The following is a 23,100-nucleotide window of genomic DNA, read 5'->3' on the forward strand; positions in this document are numbered from 1 at the left end:
AGTCCTGTATATAGATTTTTTTCATTTTTTATATCAGATAAAAAAAATCAAATCACAGAGATTAGGAAACTAGCCTAAATTCAACATTTAGGGAGCAGGTATGGTGGTACAATGGGTTAAGCTACTGCTTGGGATGCCTGCATCCTAAAGTGTAGTGCCTGGGATTGTGTCCTGCCTCATCTGTGATCCAGCTTCCTGCTAAAGCATCCAAGAGGCACCAGGTGATGGTTCAAGCAGTTGGGTTCCTGTCACTCATGGGGGATACCTGGATGGAGATCCTGGTTTCTGCCTGACTCAGGCTTCACTGTTGCATGCATCTGAGGGGTGACCTGGTAAATGATGGATTTCTAACTTTCAAATAAATAAAAATAAGTAAACTCTAAAAACATACAATTTGTTAAAACCACACATGATTCTGAATGTGTATAATAACTTATAAAATATATATATACTAAAATACATTTACTAAGTTGTAGTGCCAGAATTCAAAAACTCAGATAATGTGGCACCAGAATGTTTAACTCATGAAACTATGCTATATCATGTCTGTCAAAATTCAGTGTATTATGAGAGAAAAACAAGTGCCAGGAAATAACTAAACAATCCATAATTCAGTTGGTTCTGTGGCCTGTAATAAATGAGTGGCTGTTCATACCTCCTCCTAACAGGAAATTTTCCCTCTCAGAAGCTAATGAAAACTTACCCAAGAACTTGTAGTTTACATATTGCAGACCTCAAGACTTCACTTAACTTCTTAATCCCTTCATACCCTAAAACATTCTGAGTCAGATTCATTATTTTCAGATTCTGGTTGCCAATAAGAGTAGAGACAAGAGCTTCACAAGACAGAGCGGTCAAACCACAGCACTCCAGCCTATGGGGAACAGAGACAAGCGAGAGCTCTGATTCTGCTGCATTACAGAGAACAAGCACACTGTTTGGAATGGAGACAAATTTCAGAGACATTCAGAAAATGAGCATCGTTAGGATAAATTTGAGGACTACAGGTATGCATAATATTCAGTGTCACTAGGTATTTACAGGCAGAACATCTCCTTCCCCAAATAATAAATGAATTACAAGTTGATACTGGTTCAATATAAATATACAAGCACACTACAATATGCTATAAAGCAGTTGAATTCTGTAACATCAAAATGTAACTAGATTAAAAATTTTTACAATAAAATTTGGGTGTGGATAAACAGTATTGTAGACAAAGACTGAGTCATTCTAAATAAATTCTTATAGAAACAAACAGACAACGCACACATACATACACACACACGCACGTGTAGCCTCTGGAACAATCCCAGTGTCTAATTGAAAACTTAGCTGAATGGAGTTATGGTCTTTTTTGGAATGAATATAAGCAAGGCAATAAGGAATTTCTCATTTCAGCTAGCATTCTAGTAGCTGTATATGGTACTTAGGAAAGGAAAGCATAAGGGACCATTTTTTCTGAGTTTTCTCTTAAAAGCTTAAGTAAAAATGGGCATATATGATAAAGTAACTGACCATTTCTCTTTCATTATGTCCTGAATTAGAATATTTCTTCTTTTTTAAGTAGCTTTTTGCTACAAGCCAAAACAAAAACAGACACAAAATACTCACAGGAACAAAGTAATTAATTTATTTTCACAAATCACCAAACCTGCCCTAAATCTACTAAGGATCTTCATCTAACTGTACTTTTCCCTCTTGTAAGTAGTGGTGTTGAGTATTTGAAAAAATGAATGTAATGAAGTTATCTAGCACAATGGTGTGTATGCCAATAAAAATGCATATACCAAAAACATCACATACTTTTGAAAGGTAGTCAATTTTCTGTACTCAAGAAGGAAATGGACAAAGCAAATAAGCAAAATCAACCAGCCAATCAAGGGCCCTTGACAAAGCCAACAACAGAATACAGGAATAAGCCTGCTAAACTCGGTCTTCTGCTTCTGATATTTCTCAAATGTGTACTTCTTGCCTTGTATTTCTCAAGTCACTGAATGGTTATGTAACTATACAGGTAACTAAGCATACAAAACAATGTTCAATTTGCTCCTATACAGATGAAAAAAAAAAAAACTCACCAGTTAAGACACAAGGTATATAAATATTGTCCAAAATTAGGATTCACATAAGATAGTGATGAGGAATGTATCAAAATATTTAAAAATTTCAGTCATTAATAGTCTCAAATATAAAAAACAAAAACTAAATTACCAGACAGAAATCTAGAATTATAACATTTTACACTTTTTCACAGTAATTATTTTGCAAATTTACCACTAACATAATTTGACTAAAAAACTTAACAGCCAACTGAAATAGAATATTGCCACCAACAACTTTTCATGTTCAAGTACACTGTGGAACATACACAAATATGGGACCATTAAGCAAATGTCATCAAATTTCAAAGACTAAAATTATACACAGCATGTTCTCAGGCATAAGGCTAGAAATTAAATATTCCAAAAAACAAGAATGCCCTCTTAGTTTTAGAATTAAGGGGTAATTTTTTTAAAAAAAGATTTACTTATATTTATTGTAAAGTCAGATATACAGAGATGAGGGAGGACAGATAGGAAGATCTTCTGTCTGATGATTCACTCCCCAAGTAGCCACAACGGCTGGAGCTGAGCTGATCCAAAGCCAGGGGACCAGGAGCTCCCTCCAGGTCTCCCATGCATGGGCACAGGGTCCCAATGCTCTGGGCCATCCTCAACTGCTTTTCCAGGCCACAAGCAGGGAACTGGATGGGAAGCAGGGCTACCAGGGTTGGAACCTGCACTCATATGGGATCCTGGCACATACAAGGCTAGGACTTTATCTGCTAGGCTACTGTGCCAAGCCCAAAGGGTAAGTCATAAAACGACCCAGGGAAGTGGAAAATAAGAAAATTAAGGAAATTAGTAGGAATTAAGGAAAGAAATTCTTAAAGTATTTAGACTGAAAATAAAATGCATAAATAGTAAAACTTGTAGGATGTGAATTGGAGGGAAACGAGAGTAACTATGTTGGGAAAGAATGGTGATAGGCATGATCTAAGCATTGAAAAAGATTTCATAAAAACAATGTCAAAACAAACCTAAGGAGCCCAGAGCGGTACCTAGTGGCAAAAGTCCTTGCCTTGCATGCACTGGGATCCCATACAGGCACTGGTTCTAATCCCGGTGGCTTCACTTCCCATCCAGCTCCCTGCTTGTGGCCTGGGAAAGCAGTCGAGGACGGCCCAAAGCTGCACCCGTGTGGGAGACCTGGAGGAGGCTCCTAGCTCCTGGCTTCAGATCAGCTCAGCTCCGGCCATTGTGGTCACTTGGGCAGTGAAACATCAGATGGAAGATCTTCCTCTCTGTCTCTCCTCCCTGTGTATCTGACTTTCCAATAAAAATAAAATCTTAAAAAAAAATCCCTAAGTACAAGAAATAAAATCAGAAAAATTTTATAAACTACATAGATGATTAATGTCATGTTCCTTGAGGAAAAAAAATGAGAAAAGATCCACATTGCCAACATCAAGAGAAATGAAACATCACTACAAATGATTCAACAGCTAAGCAGATAATAAAATATTAGGTCCTTGCCAGTATGTTCTAATTATATGAACAGATACAATATTACTTACCAAAACTACCCAATAAGAGAAAACCTAAAATTTTTAAGAAACTTAACAGATTTTGGGCCCGGCTGCGTGGCCTAGCAGCTAAGGTCCTGACCTTGAACATGCCCCGGGATCCCATATGGGCGCCGGTTCTAATCCTGGCAGCTCCACTTCCCTTCCAGCTCCCTGCTTGCAGCCTGGGAAAGCAGTCGAGGATGGCCCAAAGCCTTGGGTCCCTGCACCCGTGTGGGATACCTGGAAGAAGTTCCTGGATCCTGGCTTCAGATCGGCACAGCATCGGCCGTTGCGCTCACTTGGGGAGTGAATCATCGGACGGAAGTTCTTCCTCTCTGTCTCTCCTCCTCTCTGTATATCTGACTTTCCAATAAATAAATAAATAAATCTTTAAAAAAAAAGAAACTTAACAGATTTTACAAATCTTAATGAAGAAACAGTTTTAGGAAACCAAAAAAAAAAACCCACCCCTCATTTTGTGAACATAATTTTGATACAAAAATTTGTATATGTACAAGGAAATGAAAAGTCTTTAGTGTGAGCAAGGATGACTATGTATTCATATAATGTATTGAAAAATAGATCAATTAATGTATATGAAATATGACAAAGTTAGGTTCAGCCCCTAAACAAGGCTGATATAATAAGTCAATATTATTTACTATTTAATTTTATTCTGTCTCTATATAATACTTTAGTTATACTATCCATCAATAGGTATCATTTTTCTGATGGAAAACATGAACTCACCCAAGCTTCTGAATGTTACACTTTTGCTGTCTCAAAGCGACACACAGAATTTTCACTCCGCTATCCTGTAAGTCGTTGTAACCAAGTTCCAGGCTCCCAATGTTTGGGTTGTTCGAAATGGCAGAAGCCAGATCCAGACAACAAGCACTGGTGAGACCACAGGCCGCCAACCTACAGGACACACAGAGAAACGTTAAGTCCATCAAGTCATGGGCATCAGCTTCCTCTCGCAAGAGATGCCCAGGTGGTTCAACTCTTCTGACTCAGCAAATCCACCATTCAGTGCACACCTGAGCAGATACGACATTACCACTAGAAACAAATGAGTTTTTTTTTTTTTTTAACAAAGCAGAGGGACAGGGACACAGACTACCCTCTCTTAGCTGGTTCATGGCCAGATGCCTACGGAGATTGGAGCTGGGTTAGGCTAGAGCTGGCATCTGGGAATTTAATCCATGTCTTGTACAATTTGAGCCATTACTGCTGCTCCTTTAGGTCCACTTTAGCAGGAAGCTGGCTGTGGGTTGAAGCCTGGAGTCAGACTTAAGCACTTTGATAGGAGTTTCAGACCTTGTAACCATTAACCCAAATACCTATCCTAGATGGAATTTTTATTTCCAATTTCAGAAATGTACTATTGTTTATATGGTTAAGGAATAGGTCATACACTTTTATATTAGAAGCTAATATATCTAATAAAAAAGATTTTAATTCAATGGATATCATTACTGCCTAGGAAACCTTAGCCCCTGTCTTAAAACAATTATGGTCATGTTAGTCACTGCTTTCTATTAATTCCTCAAATAACTTAGATGGTCACGTTTCCCAGTTAATACTCTCCAAACTTTTATTTTTGTTTATTTATCTGAAAGGTAGCATTCAGGGGGCCAGTAGACAGAGATCCACCATCCATCTGCTTGTTCATGCCCCAAATAACGTGGTATAGTCACGGCTATACCAGGTAGAAGCCAGAGCTTCATCCATGTCTGCCATGTAGGTGCAGAACCAAAGGACTTGGGCCATCTTCCACTGCTTTCCCAGGTGCATGGGAAAGCTGGATAGGACATGGATCAACAGGGACTAGAAATGGTACCCATGTGGGATGCCAGTATCATAGGTAGCAGCTTTACCTACTATGCCACATTTCCAGCCCCTTGAGAGAAATTTAAGGTCCCTATTTATTATGTGAGATGAGAAACTTCACAAGGATGCCAGTTTAAGTCCTGGCTGCTCCAGTTCTGATCCTGATCCCTGATAATGAACTGATAATAAATAAGAAAGCAGTAGAGGATGGACAAAATATTCGGGCACCTGCATCTTCATTGGAGACAAAGATGAAGCTCCTGGCTTTGGCCTAGCCCTGCCTTGGCTGGTAGCAGCTATTTGGGGAGTGAACCAGCAGATGAAAGATCTCCCTGTAGTTCTGACTTTTGAATAAATATGTATTTTTTAAAATGAATATGAACTTTATGTAGGACTCCATAGATACCTACTCTTTCCATTTTTACAATAGTTCTGAAATAAAAAAAAAATAAATAAACCATCCTAGGCATCTGGCTCAGTCTTGTCTCTCAAAAGATTTTCTTTCAGGTTGTTCCCTTGGCATTCAAGGCATATTGACAATGCTGCCTCAATCTTTCTCTTTCCATACATTGTCTCCACCATATTCTTTTGACATACACATGATTTCTCTCCAGGTATGACTCATCTGCCGCTATTCTCCTTCTATTGTTTGTTCACCCTCATCATCCTTCAAACGTGAACTCCTTTAGTCTCTATTATGCAGCCCCACTCTTTGGAATTTTTCCCACATCCTTATAATATAGGGATTATACTGTAATTGGCTGCATATTTATTTTCTCTCAATCGACAGCATGTGTTTTAGAAATCTGTAGACTTACATTTGTGCCATATAGTGTCTTCAGTATTTACCTTGTATTATGCTTGAAAGAATGGTAAAATTACACAGAAGCTATGAAGATAGGTAAGAAAGCACAAATTTTTCTTAATGTTTACAGCAATGCTAAGGAAATAAGGTGAGCTGAGCAAACACCTTGAATAGTTAGGTCACTTAGAAATTTTACTTTTTATCATGTAGCTAAAGAATTCCCATGAGAGAAATAAAAGGGAAATGAAAACATTCTGAACGTGACGAGGATAACAGCAGAGCATATCAAAACATATATGTATCCCCTTGATCTTCTGTAACTCATACAGAGTACAAAAATGTTATGTGTTAGTGAAAACAACATTTTGGATTTGATTTTTGCTTATAGCCTTTGTCTATATACTCTTGAAGAACAATGGTTTCTTCTACTTGCTATTAGTCAAATTCTTCAAATGGAGGGTTTAGTCTATGATAATGAATTTAACTGAAAGTGTGTCATTGTAGAAATTTTAAAAAGACAAATGAGAAAGGAGGGTAGGAACGCAGGATGGATAATGGGGTGGGAAGAATCTTTGCCCCTAGATCTGTATCATAAAATATATAGCATTTTTCATTTATATAGATAAAATAACAAAGAAATTTTATCTCTGAGTTGAAATGGAGGCTCTGGATTTAGTAATGTCCTTTAAGTAGAACTTAGTCTTCCAGATGGGGAACAATCAAGGAAATTTCATAGAATCAGAACTTCACATCATAGACATTTCCATAGGGAAACATAGCTGCTTATTGTCCTTGAGGAATAGGTCACCTTCGTGTTTGCACATTGTCACAATCAACTACAAAACTTGTTTGGTCTTGTGATTAGTAGCAGTCAGTTCAAAGAAAATACTTCTGGGTATACTAAGTAATTTAACTATTGTTTAAAAATTCAGAGGTCAGAAGCTTACTAACTCATTCAAGGCCTTTGTCTTATAGGGGCCCTGATGGCAAGTAAGCTGAGACTACTGCAACACGTTTGTGTAACTTAATTCTAGCAACAATACGTACAAGATGAAATATTAAATATACTATCATTAAAATGCCCAATAAGATAGCTCAAAATAAGTTCAAATGTGTGTCTGAATAACCACTGAAAAGGAAACCCTAAAGTCACAACTATACAATTACATATACACAATGAGGGGACATAATAGGAATAAGAGGTTGCTATTTAGGCGGGGCAGTGGCACATAAAGCTGCTGCACTTCAACCCAGCTCCCTGCTAATGGTCAGGAAAAAGCAGAAGATAGCCCAAGTGCTGGGACCCTGTCATTCATAATGGAAAACCAGATGAACCACCTGTTTTGATCTGTTCAGGCCTAGCTGTTTTAGCCATTGGGGAGTGAAACAGCAGATGGAGGATCTGGCTTTCAAATAAATCTTTTTTTAAAAAATGGATTTCAGGATATTTGTAAAGCCTACTTGCTTTCTGAGATTTGGCTTAATTATAATACATATAAATGTGAAAGATAAGTAGAGTGTAATCCTAGCTTCGTGGATATAAAAGCACAGGGTAGAGTCACCATGGATAATAAAATAACCACAATTCAGTTTGATACCTCTGTCCTCCTTCCCCAAGGGAAGCTGACTATAATGGATATAATAATGCTTTTAATTGCTGATTGAAAAAAATATGGGAGGGGACAGAATCAATGAAAGATATATATATAGATTCAGGGAAGGAGGGAGGAAGGGAGACAGGGAAAGAGGTAGAGGGAATAAATGAATAAAATAAAATGAAATCTACTGTCTTCTGTTTCACTTTCAAAATGCCCACAATAACTAGGGCTGGGCCAGGACTAAGCATGAGCGAAGAATTCTTTCTGAGTTTCCCACACAGATGACAAGGATTCAAGTATTTAAGTTATCAACTGCTGCTTCCCAAGGTACACATTAGTATGACATTGGTATGCAAGGTGGAGCTGGGATTCAAACCCAGGCACTGAAGCACAGGATGCAGGTGCCAGAAGCAGTGGTTTAGCAACTGTGCTTTCCCCATACAGTATTTCTTCAAACCTGAGTAAAAAACTTCACCAGTTTGTCTTGGGCAGAATGAGAAAAAATATATGGAAGATAAATATTCCTTTCTCGGACAGATACTTAGTTCTCAGTCTCTCTTTTCATATCTCCCCTATCCCCACAAACACTATAGCTGGAGTCCCAGAAAAGTCAAGGCTAAGGAAACCTACCCCACGGCCTCAAGATTGCAGCTTGGACGTCGAAAGACATCACACAGAAGCTTTGCTCCTTCATCTTGCAGTTTGTTCAATCCCAGGTCCAGATGTCTCAGGCTTTTGTTGTGCATAAGAGAAGCAGAGAGATATCTGCTGCTAGTTGAAGTGAAATGGCACAGGTTGAGCCTATAAGGGAGACAATGTCAGGAGATGGAGTCATTGCTCTACCGCCCAGAGATCTCTACCTGTAAAAAGGTTTCAGGTTCTCACTTCCTGTCTACCTAACATCCCACCTCAGATCATGCACCATCACTGCTAGTCTCTTTGGAAGCAGGCTTACCCCACTTCAGGCTACAAACTGAATTCCAGTCCTTCATAAAATGTTACTTTTTTACATTGCGCAAAAACAGCAGAATCTTTTGGATGTAGCTGCATGGAATAGCTAAGGAGCTAGATGGGGCACAACAGCAATGATCCTAATAAAGCATGCAGTCTCTTCATGAAAACGGCATTTTCAATCAGTAAGGAAAATAAATATCAGTAATTTTTTATATAGCAGATCTTAAATAAGAGAAGGAAGAAGTTTAAGGCTTACAACTAATTTGGAAAATTTAACATGTAAATATTAAAATTAAACCAAATGGAGTATAAAATGACATACTTTTTATAAAATAAAATTTTAATTATCTTAAAACATATTTAATCAATTTAATGAGGTTTCTAAAATGCAGGACCTTTAACTGCGGGGAATATAAATAACTTATTATGGAAGGTAATTTAACCACATCTGACAAAAATTTTGGTTTGTATTTAAAAAATCTGAGGGCCCGGCTGAGTGGCCTAGAAACTAAAGTCCTGGCCTTGAACATGCCCCGGGATACCATATGGGTGCCGGTTCTAATCCTGGCAGCTTCACTTCCCATCCAGCTTCTTGCTTGTGGCCTGGGAAAGCAGTGGAGGACGGCCCAAAGCCTTGGGTCCCTGCACCCATGTGGGAGACCTGGAGGAGGGTTCCTGGTTCCTGGCTTTGGATTGGTGCAGTACCGGCCGTTGTGCTCACTTGGGGAGTGAATCACCGGATAGAAGATCTTCCTCTCTCTCCTTCTCTCTGTATATCTGACTTTGTAATAAAAATAAATAAATCTTTAAAAAAAAGAAATTATCTGATAAAAATGAACATTGATTCCACTGAGATCCAGCCATTTAATGGAAGCCATATTTGTGTTTGAATGGTTGTTACTAGTATCATTTTCTTCATTATCATTGATGGTGATAGGGAAGAAGCAAGTGACAGAGTATGTTCCTAACATGTTCTCACTTTAAATACACTTCTACAACATACCAGAAAAATGAAAACTAGTCATCACTTACACAAGGCTTTGTAGAGTACACTGTGGGTGTGCCAAGACATCACTTATAAACTTTACTCCACCATCTCCTATTATATTATCTGCCAAACATAGATGCGTCAGGTTTTGATTGCTGACAATAGCCAAAGAAAGATCCTCACAACCAACTTCTGTGAGGCCACAGCTTTCTAAGCTGAAAGAGAAACACATGTGAGGGATCTGTCAATTCCCTTAACTTCATATTCTCTTTTTCCTGGAGACATTAGCTGGTACCCCAAACTTTATATAATATACTTATAGATAATATAATAAAATAATATACCTATAAATAAACCAATACTAAGGAGCCAACCTCAGCAGATTTACTTGAACTATAAATTTCATGGCCACTGTAGACAAGGTCTAAAACACAGAAGAGGAGAGATGCCTAGGCAAGAAATATGTCTTTCAGTTGAGTCCATTTAGCTGCAAATTGTAGAATTTCATTCTTATTTTAGCAGAATCAAATTTTATTGTATAGATATACACAATAATACATTTTCTTAGCCCATTCATCTTCTGAGAGGTACATTGGTTGGTTACAAACTTTGGTTACTGTGATCAGTGCTGCTATAAGCAGGTGGTGCAGGTTATTTTTAATCCATTCAATTGTTTATAGCCATTGACTGTATTCCCATTAAGTTAGTTTTAATTTAAAAGCAAACAACAGCAACAAAGTTTAAGCCTCTTACTATTATGCAAATTACAAAAGCCAAGTAAAAGAGGAAGGGAAATGAAGGGAGACCAGAGGCATACATTTGGGAGTCACACAGAATTAGAGCACATGCGGGTCAAGACCCAGGCAGTCTTCCCCAGTTCCTAAGTAAGCTATACAGAACTGAACAAAACAACTTACGACAGTCTCTCTAGATGACACTTTGGATGTCTTAAGGCCTCACACAAAAGCTTCACTCCATCATCTAACAAATTATTGGTTGACAGATTCAGCATTATCAGTTTCTGGTTACTGATGAGAGCCTTGGATAGATTCAGGCAACAAACTGTAGTTAGGTCGCAACATTCTAACCTGGGAAAAACAATGTACAGAAAAGATCATTCCTCAGAAAAGAACCACCACCACCCAGTCACTGGACCTTCCTGAAAAACCAGCTGATCTACTGTAGGGAAGGGAGGGAAGAAAGGAGGGAAGTGGGGAGAGAAGGGAGGGTTGGTGGGGGGGGGGAGAGAGAGAGAGAAAGAGAAAGACATATTCATTCATCTGCTGACTCAATCCCCAAATAGCCAGAGTGGGCTGGTCCAGAGCCAGGAATTTCTTCTGGGTCTCCCACTTGGGTTTAGGAGCCCAAGCAACTGAGCCACTTTTAGCTACGTTCCCAGGTGCATTAGAAGGATGCTGAATTAGATGTGGACCAGCCAGGACTTGAACCAGTGCCAGGAGGGAATACTGGTGCCACAGAAGATGACTATATCTGCCATGCTACAGCACCAGTCCTATCCCGATTTCTTAGTATTATAGATATAGTGAAAAGACATTTGTCAATTCTGAAAAAAGACTAAAGGCACTGTTACATTAAAAAAAAAGAGAGATGTAAGTCCTATTTTCCATTCTTTTGGAGTTTGGAAGTTTTGTCTCATAATAGAACATTAGTCACTGGCTTTTAAGCCAATAAGGCAGCTGAGAGTTGAGGATTATGGCTCCAAAATATGAGCCAGCAAAATAGAGACAGATTAGCTTATATGTTACATTTAGGTCCTTCTGGGAAACTTATGTAATTCTCAAAAATGTCATTAAAATTAGGCCCTCGGCTAGAAATCCCTGTACATAAACTGTTATTCCTATTGTTGCCCATACAGATTCCTGGCTGTGACTCTAACCAGCCATCGTTGTGTATAAGTCCTTATGATGGTCCTACACATGCAGCCAACTTGGAGGAAGCAACTTGCACTGGATCTACCTAGAATAAGTTCTTGGTTTGAGAACAGGTCTAGAGTAGAACCTTATCTAATGTAAGATGCTAGAGCTTTGTTTATGAGCCGAGTTCCAAGGGGTAAGTTCTCCTGTGCTGCCAGCAGACTAAGTTCAAGAAACTGCCATCACCTGAGCAAACTGACATTCCTCCATGAGGAGGAACTGCTGCTCCCAGGGGTGAGCTTGCCAGTGGCTCAGAACAGCAAAGCAAATGGGATTTTCTCTTCTGAAAATGCCTGCTGTGAAATTTCCAGGTGGTCCAATAATTTCACAATTTATCTTGAGCATTGGATTATTTTTTCTAACATGAGCTAGAAATTGAGAGAAATTGCTGAAGCACCATGGTTGCAGAAGCTGTCTTGTTCCCTAACATTCAGGGTGAATACACCACAGGTGATAAAGCAATAGTTTGCTAAAGAGCTTCTGCATTAGGACAGTCTTCCTGGGCCGGCTGGGTTGTAAATCAAACAGGCTCATTAGAGAAATTGGCCCTATAATAATGTGAGATTGAAAAGATAGCTGCATGACTTCTCGATTTTATCACAGAGTAAAGCAAAAAGACAGATTTTAGGATCACATAAGGCCCTGTTTTCTCTAACAAGAGTGAATGAATGAATTTCTGAATCTTTTGAATTTCTCTAGATAGGTTATATGATTATTGCTTATATTAACATTTCAAAGCATGTAAATGTAGATATGGATATATACTTACAATGAGCCAACTAAATTTAGACCAGCATCTTTATTTTTTGGAATTTTTTTTTAATGTATTTATTTGTACTGGAAAGGAAGACATACAGAGAGATGGACAGAGAGAAAGATCTTCCATCCACTGGTTCCCTCCCCAAATGGTCACAATGTCTGGAGCTGAGCCTATCTGAAGCCAGGAGCTTTTTCCAGTGGTCTCATGTGGGTGCAGGAACCCAAGACTTTAGGCCATCCTCTACTACTTTCCCATGCCACTAGCAGGGAGTTGCATGGGAAGTGAAACAGCGAGGATTCACAGCATGCAAGGAGAGGTTTTAGTCACTAGGCTATTGTGCTGGGCCCTGGAAACTTCACATCTTACAAGCGAATACTACAAATTTTCATACAATCTGAATCCAATTTTGAGACATTATTGTTTTGTTGCAGACAGTGGTTATGCTATACTTGATAAATATAGTTATAGTTATTTATTGATTTTAACCTTGGAATAATGTAATTTTTAAAAATTAGCTGGAAATCTGTTTATCTTAAATGTTTCCAGAGAAGTTAGTTACCAAACAAAACAAATTACATTATTACTGATAAATTTGTTAGTGATTTGCTTTATTCTAATTGATAATAGGGGGCTTGCATGGTGGCTCACAGGCCAATACTTCTGACTTCATTGCCAGCATCCCAACACGGTTGCCAGTTCTAGTTCTGACTACTTCACTTCAGATCCAGCTCCATGCTTATGAGCTGGGAAAGCAGCAGAGGATGGCCCAAGTGCTTGGGCTTCTGCATCCATGTGAGAGTTCCAGAATAAACTCCTGATTCAGAATAGCTCAGTTCTTCCTGTTGTGGCCATTTGGGGAGTAAACTAGTAGATGGAAGGTCTTTCCTTTTCTCTGCAAGTCTGTCTTTCAAATAAACATAAACATATCTAATTAAGATAGTAAAATCAATGCAGGTGAATATTCCTTATCCAAAATGCTTCTGAATGGATGTGTTTCTCATTTTGGACTTTCTTGGTTTCTAGAATATTTGCATATGAGATAATGGAATATCTTGGCAAAGGAACCAGTTCTAAGCAAGACATTCATTTACTTTTCATATATACTTTATATACTTGGCCTAAAAGTGACTTTAAATATTTAGTTGTGAAGCTCTGACTGACTTATCACATGAAGTAGATGCAAAATTTTTCTTGTGATATCACATCAGCACGTCAAAAGTTTCACATTTTAGAACATTTGGAATTTTCAGATTAGGGCTTTTCATATTATGTCCTATACTATTTTTGTCTATGAAGCTATGCAGATACATATTTTAAGGTTTATCAGTAAACACAAAAACTGTTTTCAATTGAAAATGACTGGTGGTTAGCTTTCGATTCAAACGGCCTCTGCTGAATGCTGCCTAGGGAGCAGAACTTGTATTTTTAAAGTAGTTACTTACCCAAAAGGTCTGTTCATATTTATCTTGGCTAATTATATACTTCATGATTATAAACAACTGTAATAAATGACAAGAGTTCTTTACCCTGGGAGAATCAAACTTTTTTTCAGTCTCCCTACTGTATAATATTACACTCTTGGGTATAACAAGTTAGGGCTCTGCCTGTGGCTCTGGCATTATATGGCACTGGTTCAAGTCTTAGGTGCTCCACTTCCATTGTAGCTCCCTGCTTGTGTCAGAGAGCAGTGAAGGATGACTCACCCATTTGGGAGACCCAGAGGAAGGTCCTAGATCCTGTCTCCTGGCTTCAGATTAGCTCAGCTCCAGCTGCTGTGGCCATCCGAGGAGTGGACCAGCGGATGGAAAATCTCTGTCTCTAACTCTTTCAAAAGAAAATCTAATATACATATATCTAATATACAAAAGAAAACCTAGTACAGTAAAAAAAAACCCTAATATTTACTGTAATTAATAATGTTACAAAAGCTATGATGGAAATAGCTCTACTAATTGATTTTTAAAGTCTGTAACCATATGGGTGGCTATGTAATTACCCATTGCTCCACTCCTGATCCAGCTCCCTGTTAATGCACCCAGGTAATGCAGCAGCAGATGACCCAAGTGCTTGAGCCCCTACCACACATGGGAGATGAGAAGATTCTCATTTGGTCTGGCCCAGTCTTGTCTGTTTGTGGAGTGAACTAATGGCTGGAAGCTCTCGCCTGTCTCCTTGTAACTGCTTTTCAAAGAATTTTTCTTTTAAACATTGCTTTCCTTACTCCCTACTTAACAGCTGTTTTTCACTAAAATATTTCAGTTATAGGAACCAGTGATGTACTTCTACCTTAGGATTCAGATTATAGATGGTTATAGTGTCCCAAAACATCTGATCCCACCTGGTCTGCTGATTCCTGAACTCAATCCATGTTCAAGAATTATCTAACTTTCTAGACCTAGTATAAACAAGGGAAATCAAACTTATAAAAGCTGGTTAGACTTAAACAATTGTCAATAGTAACAGAATTCATGTTTTCAAAAAAGAACTTCTTTCGGATTTCACTTGTTTTTCCTAAAACTAGCCATAATCTGATTCTCTAAAATGCTTCCCTAAAATTGGCCCTTCATATCAATGTCAAGTCATGGCTTCCCTGAATAGAATCTGGGAATTAGAAAAAAAATTTAAGCTTAAAACCTACAATCATTGTTTTTGTTTTCAGGCACACCTGCATTTCATTTGCAAATAAGGTATGTCATAAAAGCTGTCTAAAATGTGAAAATGAAATAATATTGCTAATCTCAGAAAATCAGCTGGAAGCACAACACTAAGATCAGTAGTATGTGATGTTAGCCATGATGCCAACAATTGACAGAAGTCATGTTACTCTCAACCTCCTTGCCTGGTTATATTTGTTATCAAAATTCAAACAAAACTGAATTTGCTCCAGTACTACACCTTAGTTACCATTAGTGCATTCTTTTCTGTGACAGCCCAAAGATATAATGAAGTATTTCTACCGTGAAGTATAACAAATGATACACTGTCTGTAAATTCCAGGTCTGCTTTCATCCCCTCGTTCCTCTTCTCCACTGCTTCAAAAGCTGGAGACTCAGTTCTCCACAGTGAAGTCTTCAGTGAGGGTATGGAAGGAACGAGAAGGCCTCTCAGAAGCATATTATCTTTATTCTGCTCATTTGGGATATGTCCCAAAAGCGGGTGTAAGCTAGCTCATTGCACACCAAGTTCAGGATGTTAGAATATGGATAAAAACAAACAAATAAACAAACAAACACCAAAAAACCCAAAACCAAAAAACCTGAAGACTTACCTCAGATTCTTTATTTTACAATTTGGGTGTTTCAGAGCTTCACATAGGGACTTCATTCCATTATCCCCTATTTCACTGCCTGTCAAATCCAGGTGTGTCAAATTCTGACTTTGAGTCAGAAATTTTGAGATACCCTGACAACCATCAGGGAAGGAGACAGATTTCAACCTTCAACAGAAAAATATGCAGGAGAGATTACAAGATCATTTCTGTCTCTGGTTAAAATAATTCCTTTATTCTGTATCTAATGCTTTATATTATATTTCATTATTCTACTTATCTTACTCTGGGTTTCTCATATTGGAAGTCAGGTCTTAAGTCTGAGTTTCAGGATGCTGCTTACATAAACAATTGGGTTTCGTCTTCGGCTTTCCATTTATAGACTGACAATGGATCGTCCAATTTATTTTGAGCTAAACGGGGAAACAAGTTGCTAACAAAGGAGCCTTAGGCTCTTAATCCCAGCAGAGGCTAGTCATAGTTACTAGGCCTGTTCCAGGTACTGAGACTGTATCATTAAATCACAATATTTAGACAATTTAGATAACCTGAAGAAAAATTTACAGCATCAACTAGCAAAACATTATTTCATAATATGCCACATCATTTTCTAGAATTTGTTAGGTTATAGAAGCAGTCCAAAGCAGATTCTGAAGTTAACTCAATATTCCATCCTATCCTTTATTTCCTAACTCAGTCGATATTTGATAGTATCTGATAGCTCTCTATTCCCAGTTCATACTGTTCACTGTTCAAACTTCTCTTAAGCACATGCTCTCTCCTTATTCCAGCCTGCCACTGTCAAGCACACCGAACAAAATCAATCTATTGAGAGCACCAACTATCCTCTTCTAGTAAGTGTACCAGTAACATTCAGTAAAATGAGCAATCTCATTTGCTAAGGAAAAGGGACTTGAGCAAATAAGGCCACAGTGCAAAATGGTGGCACACACTAACAACCTAGTATTTTTAAAAAAAGAGGAAGTTGCCTAATTCAAAAGGAGACGCTGGTATTGTTAGGATTCAGTTTAATGACACTAAGTGAAGGAATAATAGGCACGACGTCTAAGGAACTCTTAAACATTACATATAATCCCAACTACCTCACTTTTCTGGGAAACTAGAGCTGTTCTAGTTACTTGAAATATAAGGTAAGTAATCACTAAAAATGCTTTCTTTGGAACATTCTGTCCCTTCAAAAGCCCATCTATTTTCTGTGCCTTGGAAACAAGGATATCATTTGTTCAGTTCTGTTCATAATATTAAGCATCAACTGAACATTGGGAATATTGATGGGCACTCATTGCAATGGAAATTAGTCAGTTCCAGCTCTGCAAAGAGCCTGTGTACAAGAAAAAGATACAGAAACAAGTAATTTAAAAAAGTAATAGAGAGTATCTGGAATCAAAGTAAAAGTAAAGACTGAACAGCAAGTGTTAGCAAAGATGAGGAGTTAGGACTTAAACATGTTGCTGAGAGAACTATGAAAGTAAACAATCACTTTAAAAAGTTGCAAAATATTTCTCCAAAGAGTACACATCTATTAACCACCAATTATATGCCCAAGAGACAAAGACATGTTATAAAATGTAAAGACTTCTCTGTTAGTTAGTACTACCATGAACGTAAATGGATTAACTTTTCAAGTCAAAATGTTTAGATTGATTGGATGGATTAAAAAAAGAACCAAGATCCTCATGTGTGTGATCTCCCTTATCTGTGAGTTCCATTTTCCATGAAGTTCTGAAGTAACCTCCATGGCCAGTGCTTCATTAACATGAGTCTTTCAGGTTTATCAGTCACGAGGAGCATGTATTCAAGAAGAAGACTGAGCAAATAAAGTGTTGAATATGAAAAAAATAAATAAATAAAATAAAATAAATTTGGATATGGTTTCAATCTGTATTACTGTGATTTTCCTTTCTGTGCTTTTGGCTGATCTTTTGTTAACTTGTCATATTGATCATGCTTTATTGTTTAAGTACTTCTGTGAGTTCTTTTTTTTTTTCATAAAATAGTACAACTTCTTAGTTAAAAATTCTTCATATTTCTGAAATATCAAACATTGTTCTCTGTAATTGGCATGTATTTTATGATAGCTTTGAACATTACAATTCAGTGACATATTTTCTGTCAGATACATTTGCATTTTCAAAGTTAGTTACTTTCAGAAAAGAAGTGTGTTGAGCTTAAACATTGCCATGACTTGTACAGCCAAGACTTCCCAAGAATGTGTGAATCATAAAGAATGCTATAGTCACAACAAAAAATCATTTTCTCAAAGAAATTTGACATTATATTTAGCTAACCTAAGACACTAAATTTACAATTGTTGAATTACTGTGATTTCTCATTTTAAATTTATAAATTTAAACAAAATTTATTTTCAACAAAGCAATAAAATTAAATGAAAATAACTGGCTCACTTAAAAAAAAAAAAAGAAACTCACTGCACAAATAAAGACACATAAATACTGAAGATGAAGAGCTAGAGATAGATACACCAGGAAAATGGAAACCAAAACTGAGCAGGAGTACCTAGATAGTCAGATGAAACAGATGTTAGCTAATACACTGTAAAAGATAAAAAAAAAGACAAGGATATTCATGTGTTGATGAAAGAACAGATTCATCAAGAAGACATAATAATCATAAACATACATGCATCCAATTCAAGAACACCACATACATGCACACATCCAGCAAATATTAGATCAAAGAGAAACATTCCAATACAGTTCATTCATCCAGACAGAATGTCAAAATATATGTCACAGTTGAACAACATTAACAAGCAAATGGACTCAAAACACATTTACAAAACATTTCACCCAACTGCTACAGAATTGTCTCTGGAACAATCTAGGATTAATCATTTACTGGGAGGCAAATCAAAATTAGCCACTTAAAAAAAAGTGAATTATAATATATATTCTCACACAAGAATAATAGGACTTTTGTAAATCCATGGAAATTAAAACATACCACTGAATAAGCAATGTGTCACTGAAGAAATTAAGAAGTAAATAGAAAAATTTCTTGAAATAAACGCAGACGTAGCACAACTTGTGCGATAGAGCAAAAGCAGCAGTTGGAGGAACACCGAAAGTATTAAGTGCTTATATTTTTCTTAAAAGTATCAAATAAATTACCTTGGGATGCATCTTTAGGCCTTAAGAAAACAAGAACAAACCAAAGAAAACCAATCCAGATTCAGCAGCAAATAAGAAATAAAAAGGATCAAAGCAGAAACAAATGAAATTAAATGAAAAATACAGAACAAAATGAAAAACTATTTTTTGACAAGATAGACAAAATAGACAAACTTTTAGCAAGTCTAACAAAGCAATACAGAAAAAAAACCCTCAAAAAATAGTTGATATGAAAAATGAGACATTACAACCAACACCAGTTATAAGACAACTATGAACAACAGGCTAACAAAATCAAAAAACTTCAAAGAAATAGATAAGTCCCTAAAGGAATTTTGAGATTAAATCAAGAAGATAGAGGTATGCTTACATTTTCTCTAACAAAGACTGAAATAGTAATTAAAAATCTTCCATTGAGGAGAAGTTTAGGATTTAGTGGTTTTATTACTGAAAATTCTACAAAATGTTTAAAGAGAAACTAACTCTAGTATAACACAAAAACAAAAGGTCTCTGTGTATATGCATTGCTACAAAGATAGCTTTGTCAAATACTTTTTATATCTTTGTCAAACCAATGGTTAAAGAGTATTACACTACTATAGTGTTAACTACGTATGATTATTTAAAAGTTATAGGGATGCCCTGATATGGTAGCCTAGTGGCTAAAGTCCTTGCCCTGCATGCACTGGTATCCCATACCTGTGCCAGTTCTAATCCTAGTGGCCAGGCTTCCCATCCAGCTCCCTGCTTGTGACCTGAGAAAGCAGTAGAGGATGGCCCAAAGCCTTAGGACCATGCACCCACGAGGGAGACCCAGAAAAGCTCCTGACTTTGGCTCTGGCCATTGCAGGTCAGCAATGAATCAGCAGACAGATCTTCTCTGTTTCTCCTCCTCTCTGTATATCTGACTTTCCAATAAAAAATAAATTAAAAATTATGGGGATGAAAGAATCTGAATTATTTCTAAGATCTGTGGTAACATGGATAAGAAAGTGATTCCACTACACTGGATGGAGTGACAGGACTGAACAGAGAGGAATATGAGGGGAACTTATTGGAGGGAATGGAAACATTATTTGTCTTATTTAGGAGGGTGACATAGCGTTTACCTTTGTTCAGATGTGAGAAAGTGAATATTTAACGTCTGTATTTTACTGAATGTAATTATTTCACAAAATTAAGTTACTGAATATTTCACTGAAATCTGTTAATTTGCCTGCAATGTCAGCTCTGGGCTCTGTGTTCTTGCTCATGTTAAAAAAATCTCTAAGTGGGTGTGCCACGGTAGCCTAGCAGCTAAAGTCCTTGCCCTGCATCCACTAGGATCCGATATGGGCATGGGTTCGTGTCCCCCCAGTGGCCCTGCTTCCCATCCAGCTCCCTTCTTGTGGCCTGGGAAAGCACTCATGCATGACCCAAAGCCTTGGGACCTTGCACCTGCGTGGGAGACCTGGAACCTCCTGGCTTCTGGCTTCAGATCAGCTCAGCTCCAGCTGTTGTGACCACTTGGGGAGTGAATCAGTGGACTGAAGATCTTCCTCTGTGTATCTGGCTTTCCAATAAAAATAAGTAAAATCCTAAAAAAAAATCTCAATAGAGCATCAAAATTCATGTCATCAGCTACAATGCAATCTTACCCCAAACAAGTCAGTTATGATCCCATTTCTTTTCTATTGTTCATGTCTTTACAGTGTTTCATACAACATAACTGATTCCAAATAGTCATATGCTGTTTAAGGACGACATACACTCTTGGAACTGTATTGTTCAATGATTTAATTGTTGAACAAACATCTGGGTTACTTACACAAACTAAAGCAGCTGCAAAGTCATTACATGATGCAATCTTATGGACCATCATTATAAATGTAATCCGGGCAGAGGACAAGATGGCCAATCAGGGAAGGCAGGTGTAGCTGAGAGTAGAGATCTCTGAGACAAAAACAGGTGAAGCAAAAGAGTTGGAAAAGGAGAATCACCGGAAAAGATGACTGAAGCTTCCTGGGGTCCACTGGAGGGAAGCAGGAGCCACACAGACAAGGAAAAACTACTAAACAAGGTTGTAACTGGCAGTTCAAGAAGGTGAGTGCAAGAGAGCTATGGGGAGGCACTGCAAACCACAGACAAAAGCCTAGTGAATTTTGAACCAGTATAAAAGGAGCAGGCAGAGGGAGACTCCTAGGAAGTTTCCCCAAAGAGACAGTGGGAAGCAAAAAAGCCATGGGAGAAAATACGAGTAAAGGAAGGTGAAGCCGAGAAGAAATCCACAGAAGGTGATTGAACACCATATTCCACCCCATTACCGAAGCAGGTATGCCATTGGGAAACAAGGTATTGGGGTGAGAGAGTTTGGGTAGTGAACTACCTGAGGAAGAGCTACATGGAACAAGAACTGAATCTACCCATACCAGAAGGGTCTGTGCCCTACTCCTCCTCCTCTCCCCCCCAGCACCCCTCAGAACAGATACCAGGACCACCTAAGAGGGAAACAGGATAACTAGGGTGCAGAGAGAGTCTGGATTGGGAGCAACTGCACAAATCCCTATGTGAACTGCAGGGAAACCCCAGATGCAGTTATGTTGGCCAGTGCTAGGACCCAGACACCAAATAATATAGGAAGAGGATGACCCGCATATGTGCAGCTGCAAGTGCCTGGGGGCATGTACAGCTGATCTGCCAAGGTGGCTGAGAGGCTGCAGACAAGGCAAATCAGAGAGGAACTCTTTCCCAAGTGCTAGGCACACATTCACAGCTGCAAAGCCTGGGGCCACACACACCTGATGTGCTGATGTGACCAAGAAGCTGCAGACAAGAGTCAGAGAGGATCTCTTCCTAAGCAGGCACACAATGTGCGTCCTTACACCTCAACAGCCTCACTGATCGCAGACATCTCAGAAGATACCAGCAAATCACCAGAAACTGAAGGCCCACGGGGTCAAGCATAATATCACCAGGTACAAGAAAGCCCACAGATCCAAAGGCCATGGGGAAGGGCAACAGAAAAACAGGAGGCAATTTAAATGAGGAAACTAATGCTTCCCTCAAAAATGAATAAAAATCATATCAACCTTAAAGCAGGATAAAGATTGAGGATCTCCCAGACAGGGAATGAAAAGAAAAAAATCATTATAAAACTTTTCAGAGACAGTGAGAAATGATGGCAAGAATTTGAGAAACTTAGGAATATATCACCACAGAGATAGAATCTGTAACAGGTCCAAACTGAAATACTTGAGTCAAAGAATACAATAGAAAGCCTCAACAATAGAAAGAATGATATAGAAGAAAATGTCAGAATTGAAAGATAATCAATTCGAGAACACACAATTAGACATATGGGAGAGAACCTGAATAAAGTCAAGAAATGTATCCAAGAACTGAATGACACTATCAAAAAATTGAGTATTAGATTTATAGGAATTACTGAAGGCATGGTAAGAGGAAGATTTGCAGAAGTAGTCAATGAAATTAAGAAATTTCCCAAACATTGGAAACAGAAGGGGAAGCCAAATACAGCAAGGGCAGAGAACCCCAAACAGACTTGATCCAAAAATTCCCTCACCCAGACACATCATTTTCAAACTCACCTCAACAAAACAAAGAATATTGAACTAACCATGAAAAAGGGATAACATACAGGGAAAAGTCAGATTCATTGCTAATTTCACAGCAGGCACCCTTTAAGCAAGAAGAGAATGGATTAACATTTTCCAGATCCTAAAACAGAAAATCTGTCAAACCCAGAATAATATATCCAGCAAAGTTTTCAATTGTGTTTCAAAATAAAATATTTCCATAGTAAAAAGAAGTTAGAAGAATAATCCAATACTACGTCAGCCTAGAAATGCTACTGAAAAACACGCTGAAGACAGGAAAAAAGGAATTGAACCACAATCAACAATGGAAAAATAGGAAATTCAACCCATTAAAGTAGTAAGCAGAGTTCCCAAAACATGAATGACAGGACCAAATTGCAATCTGTCAGTATTAACTTTGAACACAAATGGCCTACATTCATCAAAAGACAGATTAACAGAAAAATAAAAAAGCAGGACTCATCTATTGCCTACAAGAGACACATCTAATCAATAAAAATACACAGAAGCTGAAAAGTAAAAGAATGGAAAACATTCCATGCCAATGTAAAGAAAAAAAAAAACCCGTGTAGCTATTCTATCAGACAAGATAGATTCACCAT

General features: G+C 37.9%; 1 protein-coding gene across 1 annotated transcript in view; it reads right to left on the bottom strand.

The window, feature by feature from the left end:
* NLRP14 (NLR family pyrin domain containing 14) overlaps positions 1-23,100 on the bottom strand; it is a 30,138-nt gene that overhangs the window by 527 nt on the left and 6,511 nt on the right. The window contains exons 5-10 of the mRNA XM_040989021.1: positions 15,751-15,918; positions 10,706-10,876; positions 9,833-10,003; positions 8,477-8,647; positions 4,361-4,531; positions 704-874 (exon numbers count right to left, since the gene is read on the bottom strand). Coding sequence (XP_040844955.1) covers positions 704-874; positions 4,361-4,531; positions 8,477-8,647; positions 9,833-10,003; positions 10,706-10,876; positions 15,751-15,918 — 1,023 coding nt within the window. The remainder of the gene's footprint in view (positions 1-703; positions 875-4,360; positions 4,532-8,476; positions 8,648-9,832; positions 10,004-10,705; positions 10,877-15,750; positions 15,919-23,100) is intronic.

The sequence above is a fragment of the Ochotona curzoniae genome, unplaced genomic scaffold, assembly GCF_017591425.1.
Source record: "Ochotona curzoniae isolate NIBS_2020 unplaced genomic scaffold, NIBS_Ocur_1.0 contig_517, whole genome shotgun sequence".
Classification (NCBI taxonomy): domain Eukaryota; kingdom Metazoa; phylum Chordata; class Mammalia; order Lagomorpha; family Ochotonidae; genus Ochotona; species Ochotona curzoniae.